The 15,832-nt window shown below is 39.9% G+C and overlaps 1 protein-coding gene across 1 annotated transcript; it reads left to right on the top strand.

Annotated features, from left to right (window-relative positions):
* Window positions 1–1,582: 1,582 nt before the first annotated feature.
* On the top strand, window positions 1,583–14,898 carry cdhr2 (cadherin related family member 2). The gene is made up of 31 exons (XM_070837321.1): window positions 1,583–1,647; window positions 2,868–2,933; window positions 3,026–3,085; window positions 3,202–3,341; window positions 3,444–3,497; window positions 3,586–3,675; window positions 3,892–3,981; window positions 4,059–4,181; window positions 4,615–4,761; window positions 5,776–5,851; window positions 5,945–6,054; window positions 6,906–7,127; window positions 7,213–7,362; window positions 7,460–7,618; window positions 7,688–7,746; window positions 7,854–8,097; window positions 8,725–8,964; window positions 9,072–9,141; window positions 9,243–9,827; window positions 9,923–10,000; window positions 10,232–10,281; window positions 10,377–10,528; window positions 11,271–11,367; window positions 11,487–11,575; window positions 11,698–11,763; window positions 12,091–12,226; window positions 13,074–13,195; window positions 13,339–13,452; window positions 13,553–13,630; window positions 13,957–14,020; window positions 14,093–14,898. The coding sequence occupies exons 2-31, from the start codon at window positions 2,870–2,872 to the stop codon at window positions 14,249–14,251; spliced, it is 3,888 nt and encodes a 1,295-aa protein (XP_070693422.1). The 5' UTR covers window positions 1,583–1,647; window positions 2,868–2,869; the 3' UTR covers window positions 14,252–14,898.
* The last annotated feature ends 934 nt before the right edge of the window (window positions 14,899–15,832 follow it).

Genomic DNA, 15,832 nt, shown 5'->3' with positions numbered 1-15,832 from the left:
TATAATCTTGTCTATGGGGACAGACAACACCCTGAATAACCCTGCAGTCACTCAGGTTAGATTTCTTTCTAAACTATGTTTCTGTTTACAGGAATTGCTTTGGCAGTGCTTTATAACATTCCCTCCCATTTATATGAGGAGGTTGAGTTCAGCGCTGTAAGTCATAAACCAAAGTCTAATTGGATAAGATTTTAGGAGGATATATCTGGGATATCTGAACTGACTCATTTTGCTTATGAATGTGTGGGTGATAATATTCCTGTGATATATTAGCATGTACCTCTGGCTGTTTCTCTTAATAAAAGGATTCAGATTCTGTTCATACATGCTAAACTTCATCTTCATCTTCATCAGGGTAGTAAAGACGTCCTATTATTCGCCAATCTAACCCACTTTGACACGGCCAGTCAGTCCACCTCTCATGGTGCCACCATGAGGTTGACATTTGTGGTTATCCCAACAACTGTTGGATGAATTTCCAACTCTGTCTTCTAATGTTTTTATGCAATTAATTTACAACTACACTAAACACATTTTTGAGTGAAATGTAATGCAGACTGGATTATGTTTTCTATTAACATAATGTGGAAATGTTCTTAATTAACAGACCTGGCAATAAACTGTCACCATATTTCATCTGTTTTCTGCCAAAATAATTGATCTAGCAATACACAATCTCCTCATATCATATTTATTAATGATATGTTTAGGCACTGGTTAAGGAAGGGAAAAATCATGGTCTGTTTTAGAACACACATAAGATTTTTCATTTTCATTCAGCCAAATTCCCGATCTTTCCCTGACTTTTAACAACAGAAATAATTACTTTTGTGGCATCAAAAGGGATTTATTTCTAAAAAAAATCCTGGTTGAACTAAATAACCACTGTTATTTGGTTGTTTGGTAACAACTGGTTTCCAAGAGTATAGCTCCACTCCGATGATTTTAACCATCAGATATGGGTGAAAGTACCGTTAAATGTTTTCTGTCAGAGTGAACTAGCTTGGGCTGTGCTTTTGTTTGGAAGCACATGTCTGATTATGAATGAATCCAGCGGGCACAAGAGAACATAATCCTTTGTGTGATGCCCTTTAATTAGGAGGGCAGGCCGAAAGAGGGGTGGTGGGGGGGATTATTGGGAAGATCTCATCAGGGAGGCACATGTATCTGTGCTCTCTGAAAAAGGCATTGGCCCACTGATTGGTTCTGATGAGGCACGTTATAGACAGTCCCCCTGGTCACATCAGGTTTCTGTTGCTGCCATGACAACAGGAGCACCCATTCAAACAAAAGAGCAGTTCAGACGCTGACGGTATGGACACTGGTGGCCCAGTGTGGCACGATGCCATAAAATACTGGTCACAGGCCTGGCCAGCCAATGATGGGGTGAGGAGTTTGCCTGGTCCTGTGTCTCATTACTATCCAGGCTTAAACAGCCATAATGTAGCCGTGTGCGAAAGCAAACAACAGACGGATATATTGTGCAAAGTCACATACAAGGAGGAGGTATAATGCTGTGTTGTTGGCTGTATGTTTCTACACGTTAATCATTTATTTTTATGACAACTTTAATCACAAGGTAGAACAAGAGCCAAAGGTCTCACACAGACATCAAGAAAGGAGAAGCCTCTGTGCAGATGTAGTCCGGTAAGTTTGACTTCTGCTTTTCTTTAAGCGTTAGACTGATGTTTTGTTGTTACCTCTGTTCTATCTTCTTCTCTAACTTTATCAATATTGAAGAGAAAATCCCACACAGCGGATCCTGATTACAACATATACAACATGTTGTTAAATATCAACCCATATTAATCAGGACAAGGCCTGTGTGATTCCCTTAGCTGCTAAACTGGAACATCTGTTATTATATATATATATATATATATATATATATATATATATATATATATATATATATATCACCTGACTGGTTCACATCATGCAGTTAAAGTAATTGGAGTAAATGATGCTTACTTGGAAGAATAGAATATTTTGCTCTAAATATGAATGTCTGTATCTTTAATCAGAAATGAAATTAGTTAATGAATAAATGAAATGTCTGGATTCTCGTTAAAATGATCATAATCTTTTTTTGCCAGAGGCTAGTTAGCAGTGGAATTTCCCAATATTTGCATTACTGGTTAATCTTATTGATTAATATGTCAATTAACTGATTAATCATTTCGTCTATAAACTGTCATAAACTAGTGGAAAATGCCCATCACAATGTAAGTCAGTCTGCTTGTTCTGTTCAAACAAAAGTTTGCAACCAAAAACATTAAACTTACAATTCAGAGTAAAGCAGCAGAACTGCTGAATGGATTCAACAAGCTTGAACCCAGATTGTTCTGAAACAACATTAACAGCTGCTAGAGGATGAATCCAATATTCCTCTAATGATCCCCTGAACTTTTCCTCAAGCGCCACCACATGGTTGATATTTTTGTTTTTAGTGAAAAATGTCTTGCTGTAAACTTTGGTTCCAACATTCATGGTTCCCAGAGGATGAATTGCAACAGTGTTTAACAGAACTACCATTTGTTTACTTTGACCACACAAACAATTGACATTCCCGTCACGCTCAGCTGTACTTTGTGTTCACTGCTAATTAGCAAATGTTATCACGTTAACACATTTTAAACTAAGATGATGACGACCTGTGATCAGTATTTAGCACAAAGCACCACAGACTAACTACCAACCTCACAGAGAAACTAGCATGGCAGTAGACTATTACCATCTTCCACTTGACAAGTGACGTCAAATCGATTGTAGTTGTGAACTCATTTTCTATCAATAAACTAATCTACAGTATTAATCAATTAACCGTATGAACTCTGATCATTAGATTGCTTTCTTTTCATGTGCAGACATGGAGGGGATAACAGGAAGTATGTTGCTAATGTGCCTGTTTTGCTTTATCAGCTTAACCAATGGTGAGTTTTCACTTCTTTTTATTGTGATTATGTCTTTGCATCACTACCACCCAGTGTGCTGATACTGTGTGTTACACTGTGTGTTTCTACAGCAAATACCAGTCCTACTGTCCAATCTTCTGTTTATAAAGTATGTGAGGACACCCCCAAAGGTATATTAAGTGTTTGAACTATTGAAAGCTATTTTCTTTCACTTTTTTGATATCGTACCTCAACAAATACTGCACGCATTTATTATGTTCCACTAATGTTGATGATGTTTTCATAGGTAAGGTGGCTTTTACTATAAATGCGACAGATGCAGATGGCGACCAATTGACGTATTCCCTCGGCGGCCCGAATGCTGGATACTTCTCAGTTGACCCAAAAACTGGGGTTGTATCAGTCGCTAATGATCTAGATAGAGAGGTATGGTGTGGTGGAATTAAAAACCCCTCAGTTGTCTAGTTGTCTACAGTTTTATTTTGATTCTCTATATATGTGTTTTATCTATCTATCTATCTATCCCAGAGCGGTGATATAATGGACCTCCTTACCGTCACTGTCTCTGATGGTCCCAATTTTGTAAGTAATGTTTCAGTTGGTGTTAATTGTCCTTTTCTTGCCAGTTATTTCATCATATTCATGGTGTACATCATGAAATGTCTTCCAGGTACAAAGAGATTTAACTATAATATTAGAGGAGGCCAACGACAACAAACCCATATTTGAGGAGTCTTCATATGATATTGAGATCCCAGAAGTAAGTCAAACATAAGTTAAGTTTAAGTTAATCATTTTCTCTAAACCTATTTGTTTATTATTTCTAGCTACTGCACCATTAACCATGTACTCCAAGTCTCTGTGAGAGGAAGTTACCGATCCATTATCATTGTCAAAATTTGCTGATGCAGTTGTTAACACTGACATGTCTGTGTGTTTAACGTCCTGTTCCCCCCCCCTCCATCTAATTCATCAGGATACCGCTGTGGGTACATCTCTGTTTAGGGTGATTGCCACTGATAGAGACTATTCAGATGCAGGCATTGTTCACTACAGCATTGATGAAGTAAGCCTCCTCAACCATGTAATTTATTAATAATATATTCTGATATTCCACTGCTGATATTGCACTGTGCTCTCTAGGTTTCTCCAAGTGCTGGAATGAAAATGTTTAGCATTGTTAACACAACTGGTGAAGTCAAATTAATTGGACGTCTGAATTTTACTTCACTGAGCACTCTCTATCGTCTGAAGATTGTGGCAGCTGTAAGTACTAGGCTTCTAAATGAGATTGGGTTTCATATTATGACCCTTAGTGATATTAACAGTTATTAAAGGAAAGTGGAACAAGTGGAAACAAATCCCTTCTCATCTAACTCTGGACAAGAAACCAAACAAGCATATTTTTCAAAATGTCAGTGGCACAGTCCGCTTAACTCGCATGCATGATTAATTACTTATTTCATGTACATTTACCTTCACATGAAAAGTTTAAGAAGCTTTATCAAGGTATACAATTTTAAATCTTGTGTACCTTTGTAAATGTATGACAAAATAGATTAATTTGATATTCATTATGTCATTGATTCAGTAAAAAAGGTATTTGAACAAGCCAAATAACATGTTCATGTAATACTATACTATACTATACTATGTTTCTTCATCTGTCTGTCTCTACATCTTTGTGTGTCCTGTACAGGATGGTGGAGGCCGCTGTTATTATGACAACATCACGTATTTCTCAAGTGATGTCTTTTCCTTCATCACGGTCAAGGACGTCCCAGACCTCGATCCAGTGTTCACTGGCCTTCCCTATGTGGGGAAAGTTGAAGAGAATTCGCCTGCGGTGAGTGCTGATGCATTTTATTCAGACTGCTGTACTAGAAAATGTGCTTAACCCCTTGAAGGTCCTCAGAAATAATCACGTTAAAGATCCTTACACACATAAATGTGTATGCATAAAAACAAGCCATAAAAATGTTAAAAATCTTTCTTTTTTTAAAATTTTTTTTAAATAGTTTTTTAGACCAGCATCAGCCCTAATCATACATATCAAATTTTAATTAGTTTTTTAAAAAATTAACCCTTAAATTGCCATGTTTTTGTCATCATTTCATCATCATTTTATGGTCTAAAATACACAAAAAATACATGAAAAAAATTGAGAACTCTGAAAAATTCACCATCTTGCAAAATTATAAGCAATATGCATGAAAAACTGATAAAATATGCTAAAAATAAAAATCATAACACACTAGAAAGTGCTGAAGACCCTCAAAGGGTTAACTGGGCTGATGTTAATTTTCAAGAAGGGAATGAAATGGAAAATAACTAGCGCTCAATATTCAATCAATCAATCAATCAATCTTTATTTATATAGCACCAATTCATAACAGCGTTATCTCAAGACGCTTTCCATAAAGAGCAGGTCTAGACCAAACTCTTTAATTAAGAGAGAGACCCAACGATTCAGGAATTCAACATTAAGGATTCAAGAATCCCCACATGAGCAGCATCAGATATAAACAGCAACTATAGTACCGATAATAGGAATATGACTAATAATATGTAATTGAAAAAGATCATATGAGTGAAAGATATAATATTTCATCCAGTGTATTTCCCCATCAGTTAAAAAACAAATGACGCATACTCACATTTCTTTGTGTTAACTCTGATGGACTGTACATGTAGCTCCTGTGCAAGCCCAGTATGTGTGTATATTTTTGGCCATTTTGTGTGAGAAGGCTGCTGCCAATCGTGGTGTGATATGACACAAATCTACATGCAGTCAGCCTGCTTTGAGTAAATGAGGCGAGTTTCATCTTCTTGTTTCAGAAAATCTTTTTTCCTTTGACAGGACCAGTCTGTGTTCAAAGTGACTGCTATGGACCAGGACACAGAAGTCAATGATGATATCATCTATAGCATTGAAAGTGAGCCTCATCAACTTAAAAAGAAAAACAAAGTTAAATCAATTTGTTGTTTGCACTGAGTGCCTTTTTGTGTTTTTCCACATTGTTTGACAGATTCCACCGTAGATGGCCTGTTTCAAATCTCTGGAGATGATGGCGTCATATCTGTGTTATCATTAATTGACAGAGAAGTTGTTGGTGACACTGTCACACTCATTGTAAAGGTACGAGTTGTTTTTCAAGTAATACATCATAAATTCCTATAAAATAACAAAAAAAAACAAGAACAACAAGCCACTTCTCAGTGCATTTCTCAAACGTGTTGAGCTACACCTGTGAGATGGAAAAGGAAAATGGAGACTAATATATCGACAGCTTTGTTTGGCAGAGTAGAAATATTTTCCTCTCACCTTGGAGAATGTGTCAAGAGACAGAAGGGGTGGTCTTCTGTCTGCTTCTCTTATGAAAAGGGGTTTGAGCATGAAGAGATGAACACAGGTCGAAGGGAGGTGGAGGAGGAGGTGGCAAGGAACCCAGGGAGTGAGGCTCGGCATGGGGGCGGCGTCTTGATAAGCTAGTAGCTTCACTGTCCCTCCTGTGGCTCCTCTAATGAGAGAGAAGCAGGCGATGAAGGTAGTGTGGGTTGTGAGGACACGGTTAGAGACACTTGTACAGGCACACAGGAATTTGCCCGTGAACACCAAACCAAACCACCTGCGTTAGTGTGTGAAACTGAACAACAAATAAGGTGTGATTCTATACAATTATGCATTTAAATTAGTTGCTCATTTTCACTCAGAGTATCCCAAAACATGCAGGAAAAAAAGCCTCTTATGGATGGGAAAGAAGGAACAAACTCCCTTTAGCTAATACTAATGTTATATACAGTCTCTTAAAGATCACTTACCATTCTTTAGCCTGATGTACATAGTGCATTTGACAGATTTCTCTCAAGACAAACTCAAAACTGACGCTGAGGACAAAAAACAAGTCCGACTTCCTTTTTCAGTCTTGAGAATCTTATCTAATTCAGAACAGTTATTTTGGCAAATTACTCTATTTTGTTTGATTTTAGGCCAGAGAGTCTAAACAGAACATCCATGGGGTCTATGCCAGCGCCACAGCAAGCGTACAGATCAACATAATCGACGTCAATGACAACAAGCCAAAGTTTTACAAGTGTGGAGGCTCAGAAGACGAGCTCTCCTGTGTGGAGGCGAGTCACTTCACAGGAGAGGTCTCCGAGCACTCGTTTGGCTCCATTTCCATCAACATGACGGTCAAAGATCTGGATAAGGTAAGGCTTTCTTGTAATGCATGTGTAAGTGATTACTTTAATCAAGAGTGAATCTAGATTTGTTTTTTTATGGGGTTTTTCACAGGTTTCCAAAACTGAACTAAGCCTGGAGGGAGAGGACAAGGACATTTTTTCTGTGGAGCCTAAATTTACCATCTCAGACAGCGTTGTCCAGCTTCTGGTCAAGCAGCCCCAAAACCTGGATTTTGAGGAAAAACAGCAAATAGTTCTGCGGGTAAGAAAAGTTACAAACAGGCCATGAGTCTGTGATAATAATATTAGTTTTACCAGTACCAGTCTGATGTGTCTCCTGCGCTCATGGTGTGGTGCAGGTGATTGCCAAAGATCAAGAAACCAGCTTCAGCTCCATGGCCACAGTTACCATTAACATCATGGACACCAATGACAACACCCCCAAGTTCAAACAGGACACGTATAAGCTGAAGGTGGCTGAGCACTCTCCTGCTGGGACAATAGTGGCCAACATCACTGTAAGTCCTTCACTATCCGGATTCTTCCTCTCACTTTGAGCTCGCATGTAAGATGTTTTTTTTTTCTAGGCAGAGGATCCTGACACGATGGATCAAAACATCACCTACAGACTTCTTCCAGACAGCATGTATGTCTGCACGTCATCCACTTATTTTGGTTATTTGAATGCAGCCACTGTCAACACCACTAAGCAGTCTGTGTGTGTGTGTGTGTGTGTGTGTGTGTGTGTTCCAGACTCCTGTATTTTGATGTGGAGCAACATACTGGCACCGTTTACGTGAAAAACAAAACTCTATTGGATCGCGAGGTCAGATCTCTGTATTCAGCGACTCTGCAGGCCAGAGACACGGACGGCAAGCCCGGCACCACAGTGCTGGAGATCACTTTGACGGATATCAACGACCAGCCTCCAGTCATCAACAGAGACTCTTACGTGGTGTTTGTTCCAGAGGGTGGACAGCTTGAAGTCAAAATAGAGGTACATGTTTACAGCTCATCGGTGTTGATGCTGCTCTTAACAGGATTTCTGATTTCTTCGATTCTTGGTATGACTAAATATCTAAATCTCACAGGTTTTGTTATGTTAATGAAAAATAGAAATACTTTATATGTGCATCTTAACTTTAGAAGATAGAAATAGTAAGATTTATTTTCACAATTGTATGGGTGGAGGATATGGACGCTTTTGTCCACATGTTTTCATTTCCTTTCAGTCTGGCAGTGATTTTCATGAATTGGGCTTTATACTCCTATTTCCAATTAAGAGATGCCTTAAATGTGTGCTCTATCGGTTTACTCTATAACGCTGACAACAGCATTGCATCGACTTTGTGCACTGTCTATCAACATGACAATGCACAAAGACAGGGCCATAAAGAAATGGTTTCCTCAGTTTGGTGTGAAAGAACTTGACTTGACCTCAGATCTTTGGGATAAACAGGAACACTGACTTAACGCCAGAATATTGTGGAAAGCCTTCAAGGAAGCGTAGAAGCTATAAAGCATGACCATAGTTTAGGACGTCACATATGGTTGTTCTTCACATACATTTGACAATGCGGTGTACTTGCAATATTTAATCTTCTAACGTCTCTCTTTTGGACAGGCTACTGATGCTGATGACGCCAATGAGCCAAACAGCCAAATAGTGTATCAAATCGATCCAAGCACATACAGTGATAACTTCACTATCGACCCCGACACGGGTGTGTTAAGAAACAGAGGTGAGATTGATCGTGAGGCCCTGGACCCGAGGCTGAATGGGAAAATCGAGCTCAACGTAACTGCCACTGACAAGGGTGCTGACCCGTTGTCCGCCACAGTCACAGTTATCATCAATGTAGAGGTGAGTCTGTAGTGGTTTGTAGCAAAATACTGGTGCTGTGTTGCTACTGATGCTGCCGCTGCTGGTGAGGATGAAAACTGTCAATGTCTTCTTTTGATGCATCCCAGGATAGTAACGACAACACACCACAATTTCAAGAGTCACATTACAAGTTCTCGGTCAAAGAAGGGGAGAAAGGTCAGTATTTATCTTTGCAAAGCACTTTGAAGTGTTCATAACTTTGTGGCTGGATTAAAGTTAAAAAGATTGAAAAAAACTTGATTTTCCCCTCCAATCAGGTGCATATGTGGGCTCTGTTTATGCTGAGGATTTGGACCAAACGACAGAATTTAACCGCATATCTTTCAGCATCATTGATGGAAGCTTTGGCAGCTTCATCATTCGCACTTTTAAAGACAAGCATGGATATCGTGGAAATATCACCGTGGACCCCGACATTGAGCTGGACTATGAGAGTACTCGCAAGCAATTCAAGCTGCGGGTGGAAGCAACAGATCTGGAACAGAAGAAAGCCGAAGTGATGGTGGAGGTGGAGGTGATTGACGTGAATGATGAGAGGCCCGAGTTCAAGCCGATGGAATCCGTGACAGTGAAGGAGAACACCATCATCAACGGGACTGTTGGGAATTTTATGGGGCAGGACAAAGACGGAAACCACTCTCTGATCTACGAGCTGGAGTCCATGAAATGCAGATGCAACGGCTCTCTGACAGCCTGCAGCAGCTTCATCCTGGATCCAACGGGGGAAGTCAGGCTGAACCCGGAGACCACGTTGGATTATGAAGAATGTGACCAGGTGGTGATAGAGGCTCAGGTGGTGGACGAGTACACAGAGAAAGGAGAGAACAACAGTGTCACAACAGGTCAGCACTGGGTCATTTACAGTAAAAAAAAATCTTTTAAAAGAAAAGAAATGAAATGAGTAAAAGCACAAACTTCTCCTGTCACTTTACTTCAGGAGAAATGGTGATCGACATTGAAGACATCAACGACAATGCTCCAAAGTTCATTCACTCTGATCCGGAGTCTGTATTTGGTGAGTTTATATCTGAGATTGTATGACTGTAAGCAAAATGTTTCTAAAAAGGCATTTTATTGGCTTGTGATCCCTTGAGCTGAAGCCTGTCTACTCATGACCTACGTTTATGACCAGTTAGACCAAAGGCTGTGTTTTCACATTTAACTTAAATAATATTTTGTTCAGTAAAGATTTCCTGTTTTGTCAACAGTATAAAGATTAACACTGATTTCTCTCTTTGGTTTTTAGTTGTGGTGTCTGAAAGTGCGAGTAAGGGGACATCAGTTGCAGGAGTCACTGTGAGTACAAATAAAAAACAAATAACTGACATGATTTTAGCTCATTCGTGACATGATTTGTAGACCTTCTCTCTTGTATCTCTTGCTGTTCTCAGGCTACAGACCGTGACACCGGAGTAAACAGTGAGATTAAGTTTAAAGTTGTAACGGTCCACTTTGAAGACACCAACAATCATACAGAGAACTGGAGGGTACTGTTTGAGGCTGTCACCACACAGCAGAAGGACATTTATGTTGGAATTATTCAGTGAGTACAAAGTCATCCATCAGCATCATGCTGCCAGATCTCATTGTGCCCTAAACATGTGTTTTTTTGTTCGCGCAACACGACACTTTGGTGTTTGCTGTGTCGCGTGTTCGTTTTTTTCGATGAAGGACAGGCAACTTCTCTCATTTAAGGTGTTTTAAGGTGTGTCATACAGTTATTATTGCTAATTCAAATCCAGTGTTCGGTAATTAGTTTTACATACAGTGTTGTTAGTACAAGTTTAAGGCACACAGTATTATATATTTGGCCTTTTTATAAGTAGTGATTAAAAGTAGTATTAAAATTCCCCACAGCTGCTGCACTCATGGGTGGATTTTTGAACGAGCCTACCGGGCACAGGCCCAGGGGGATCGATAGGGGGGGCTCCCTGGACCAGAGCCTCTGCTTGAGGTGACTGTTACTGTAATATGTCTTACTGGCAAAGTCAATCCAACAACTACAAAGAGATGTAAAATGACCACAAGAAGATGCAAAACAGCTGAAAAGAGCTTTGTGAACTACAAAGAGATGTAACACAACCATAAAGAGATGCAAGGGACTCACAAAATGACTTCAAGGAGACACAAAACCAACACAAAAGAGACAAAATGTCTCACCCTCTCTGTCTGGGTGCCCTGGTCCTGTTTAGGAGGGTGGATTGGGGTGGACTGACACATGTCTGTGCCCAGGGGCCTCACAATCTGTTTATGGCTGCACTCATGACTTTCACCTCTTTCCACAGAACCACAGAGGTTCTTGATATGAAACTGAAGGGGAAGTATTTGGTAAGAGTAACTGCAACTGACACCGGCGACCTCTCCAGCAGCACCGTACTGGAGGTAAATGACTGACCTGACCTGTAGTGAAGCACAATCCTGTCAGTGTACAGACAGACAGACAGACAGACAGACAGACAGACTTCAGCCCCTGTTAATACTTCGGCTCTTTTTATTTGCAGATTTTCATAGTTGATGAATCATTTAAGGTTGAACTTGAATTCACATCTTCCAAAGCTGAAGTTGAAAAAAATCTCGATAACATCATCAAGTACGTGCAGCGCTGTGTTTTAGTAGCGCTTCAATTTTTATATTTTTGTGTTTAGTCAACATTTAAACCTGCCCTGTTTTTCATCTGGGATTTGATATCTTCTCTGATGCCTACACTTCCAGGGCACTTACTGCTGCCACCAAGGCTGCTGTTGAAATTGCTTCAATCGGGGGTGCTACAGAAACCAGGCAAGTTCCCTTTCTCATCGCCCCACATCATACATCAAAATGAATAGCACACACAGTGAATACAAATAGTGATAATAAAATTACCGGCTGGCTCACTGGCTGAAGATCATTTAGGAACTCCTCTAAATAATCTTCTGCTTTTCACTTGCATGCACAGACTTTTGTCCACTAGGTGGTGCTAGTGTGCCTGTAAACAATCATGCTGTTGATAATAAATGATTTGCTGATAAGTGTAGACAGCAACAGATAAAGATTTTGATTTTAGATTGAAAACAACTGAAATGTTCATTATTCTGAGTGTGTAAGTGAGTTCTATTGTCCTCTCAGGGACCAGAGTAGCACTATCGTAGTGGCATATTTTGTCTACACCAATGGGACGGCTCTTACCTCAAATGAAGTGGACGCAATGCTCTCTGATCCTGAACATTATCTTGCACTGACGCAGCTTGGCCTCAAGAACATTGTAAGTACGAGCAGTTTTAGAGCTTAAGCTTTACTCTCTGAAAGAGTCTCTTTTATGTCACGTTAGACTTTCTTCAGGTTACATCATCAGACTCATTACAGCAGCTTCACATGCCCCATAGTTTTCCATCATTTCTTCTCCCACTGCTGTTGATGCAGCATTTTCCACTGTGCTGGGAGAGATTTTCTTCTACAGTAGTATTAAAATTGCCACAGGGCTTTTTTGGTCTTATTGTGTCTAAATTACAACTCTGAGGAGAAACTGTCATACGTAAAAAAATCACTGAAGAAGCCTGACCATTTGCTGCAGGACACAAAAGGAGGGAAATCTGTTGATGACAAACATATTAGGCAAAACTGCAACATATTGAGACTCATTAGAAGCTACAGTAATGACAATGTCATTAGACTTTGCTGCCTAGTCATATTAACTGCCCAAGAACACTAAAATTAAGATTACAATGATAATTGTACTTTAATTTGGCTCTGGGATCTGTTTAGCTAAACGGACTGTTAATCAGGAACAAAGATGCAGCCAGGGGGATGGATTTCAGGGTTTTCCATCAATCATTACTATAATTTTAATTTACAAAAAGTCTATGTTTAATGACAGATGAGTTTATTGCAGAATAAATAATCAAAATGCTCATAAAACAGCTAAAGATACAACAAATTCTTATATTACTATAGTATATGTTTTTGTTGTTTCTTACATTTCAGTGTAATTTATAGATAATACTCGCATAATGTGCCGGATCTATATATTACACTATGTAGTGTGAATGAAACCTTGTAATGAAACCACAGAGATCGATATACTGAAGACAGACTTCTTACTTGTGTTTCAGGGGAAGACTCCTGCGATCGAACCAGACATAGACCCTATGAAGTACATCCTGATGGGGATTGTTGGAGGCCTCGTCATCGTGCTGACTGTCCTCATCACTTCCCTGATGTGCACTCGCAGAAAGTAAGAAGAGGGATTTTAATAAAGTTAGGGACACGATTGGACAGGACAATTAACTATCAACCAAACAGTTTATTGCAGTAAAGGAGCATTGATCTGTAAGAGTTACTGTGTGTGTCTACTCATCGACTCATTTCACACTACAGCTACAGGAGGAAGCTGAGGGCAGCAAAAGCTATGAACTCTGCATCCATGGTGACTTCTGACAAGCAGAAAAGTGGTCCTGTGGTTCCTGGAACCAACAAGTACACCGTGGAGGGGTGAGCAGACAGCAGGGCAAATGAATGAATAAATCATCACCATCACCACCACATCTCTGACTGTCTTTGTCTCTACGTGCTTGCCGTCATTCGCTAACAGGGCTAATCCCGTCCTTAACCTCAACATCGACTCCGCCATGGCCCTGGGCGAGGAGAGCTCAGACGTGGACAAAGTCAGGTAAAGAAAAGCTCTCTGTGAGCGTCTTGTCCATCTGTTGATGGCAGTTATTATCTCGATCACCGCAGGCTGACGAGGCGGTGGCTTGCAGTGACACACGACCTCGCTCTCCACTCTGTGGCAGTGCTGGGTAACAGGCTGTGACTGTTTCCAGGCAAACATTTTGTCCCAGTGTGCTCACTGCAGCAGGTTATGATGGAGCACTGGCTTTTGGCTCCCGGCGTTGGTGTGCGACCTTTATTTACATAAAAAACCTGAACACTAATTTGTGAAATGTGTTTGTGAAGATATCAATTGCCCCTTTTGCTTTTCTGTCTCCACTAAAGCCTCAACTCCCTGGACTACAGTGATGACATGAGCATTCCTGAAAAGGATTCAAAACTTGGAATGGTGAGTTTACATTTCAAAGTCCATCTTCATTTGCACTCATTAGAGTACGGTCTAATTTCAAACCCTCATCAGCAGATGATCCGAGAAGAAGAGGAGGAGGAGGAGGACGACGGGCCACCAGAGTACATTGAGCCTCTGGGTGCAGCGCTGGCCCAGCGGGGCCAGAAGAAAGGCCCCAACAATCATCATGTGGGTTTTGATAACCCTGCATTCAGCACTACAGACCTGTGAAAGGGAGAGACACTGACCAGAGGCCTCAGACGGACTGACTGTACGTTGCATCTCTGTAATCAGGCTGACCAAAACTGCCAGTGAAAAGTATTGATGGTATTGTCCCTGAAGGTCTTTAAACAGCCTTCTGCTCTGACCAATAGTAATGTATAACTGATATTACACGCAAAATTCATGGCATCTAAAGTGATATAACATAATAACAATATATGATATATGATAAGTGTTTTGTTTACGTAGTAAAAGAATAGTTTGACACTTTAGGACAGAGCCTGTCTCCCCCTGTTTCTTCGGTCTTATTGCTAAAGTACGCTAATTGGCTGCTGGCTTTACATTTAGAGAAGAGCTAAATCTCAGCATGTGTATTTCCCAAACCTTCCTTTAAAAGGGTCTTTACATAATCCTCGTCTGGACAAATAATAAAAATGGACAAAAGCAGTGGGTAAAGCAAACAAAACAATAGTTTGTTGCACATGTGAATCACTTTATTTTTGTTAATATAGTAAGCGACGATTTAAAAATGTTTTGGTTCGCTTTGAAATAAACTGTATTATAAGTTATGTCAACACACAATGCTAATTTTTGTTGCAGCTAATGCTACAAAATAAAATCCAAAAAAAAGGAAAGAGGAAAATATTGCATAATGTCAATGTGTATCCGTATTTATGACCATACGCCAGCGCAAAGGTTTAACCTTACGTGTGTGTAATTTAGTCAGTGAGTTTGCTTTGCATTTGAGATACTTGTTGCTAAAATAAAACGTCATGCAGTGTGTCATGATGACTTCCTACAAGCAGCAGATCGAAAACATTACACTGTTTACTGACATCTAAATGAATGTATCACAAGGGCAATCTGTGAATAAAATCAATTTCTCCAAATGTGGATTTGATCCCACTTTCATTAAGTTAATGTATGAACACACGACATCACTGACACTGCGGCAACTTTTGAATCAAAACACATTGAAAATAAGCGTCATCACATCATTTACAACTGAATCACTAACAATGGCATTAAAATACAGTAAGTAGGTGACTAAAAATACCCTCATGTCAGGAGTCATCATTTTCCTCGATTGATCTTGATTGTGCTCATTATTAGTACATTTTTATACTTTTCACCATAAAAACAAGTTAAAATGTTGTGCCAAGTCTAAAAGCAGAATATAAGACATACAAAAGCCTGCACTAATGGTGGGGCTCCTCTCACACGCAGACCAAGGCAACGTTTAGGTCAATTTTAGTTTCCAAACATTCGAAACAAAATGGCCTCCAGGTGATAAACCACATTCAGAAGCTGTCTGCCGTCATCACTCTGCCAGGCGGACCTACGCTCAGCCTGCGAGCAGCCAGGAGGAGGATTGCCAAGGCTTCACATTGTCTGAGGTGCGTTTAAAAAAGCCTCCACAGCTAAAATGACTCAGTGGACAAGTGAATGGTCTGCGTGAGGAACATTAAAGGAGATGAGCTAACAACGGCACTGATATATAACCCTCATTTTTCCAAAGATGGAGACAGGGAACTCCAAGAAAAAAAATGACAACAAAAAATAACCCTCATCTTGTATGGCTGATTCTCA

The sequence above is a fragment of the Pempheris klunzingeri genome, chromosome 9 (assembly GCF_042242105.1).
Source record: "Pempheris klunzingeri isolate RE-2024b chromosome 9, fPemKlu1.hap1, whole genome shotgun sequence".
Lineage (NCBI taxonomy): Eukaryota > Metazoa > Chordata > Actinopteri > Acropomatiformes > Pempheridae > Pempheris > Pempheris klunzingeri.
This window is presented reverse-complemented; position numbering and strand designations above follow the sequence as displayed.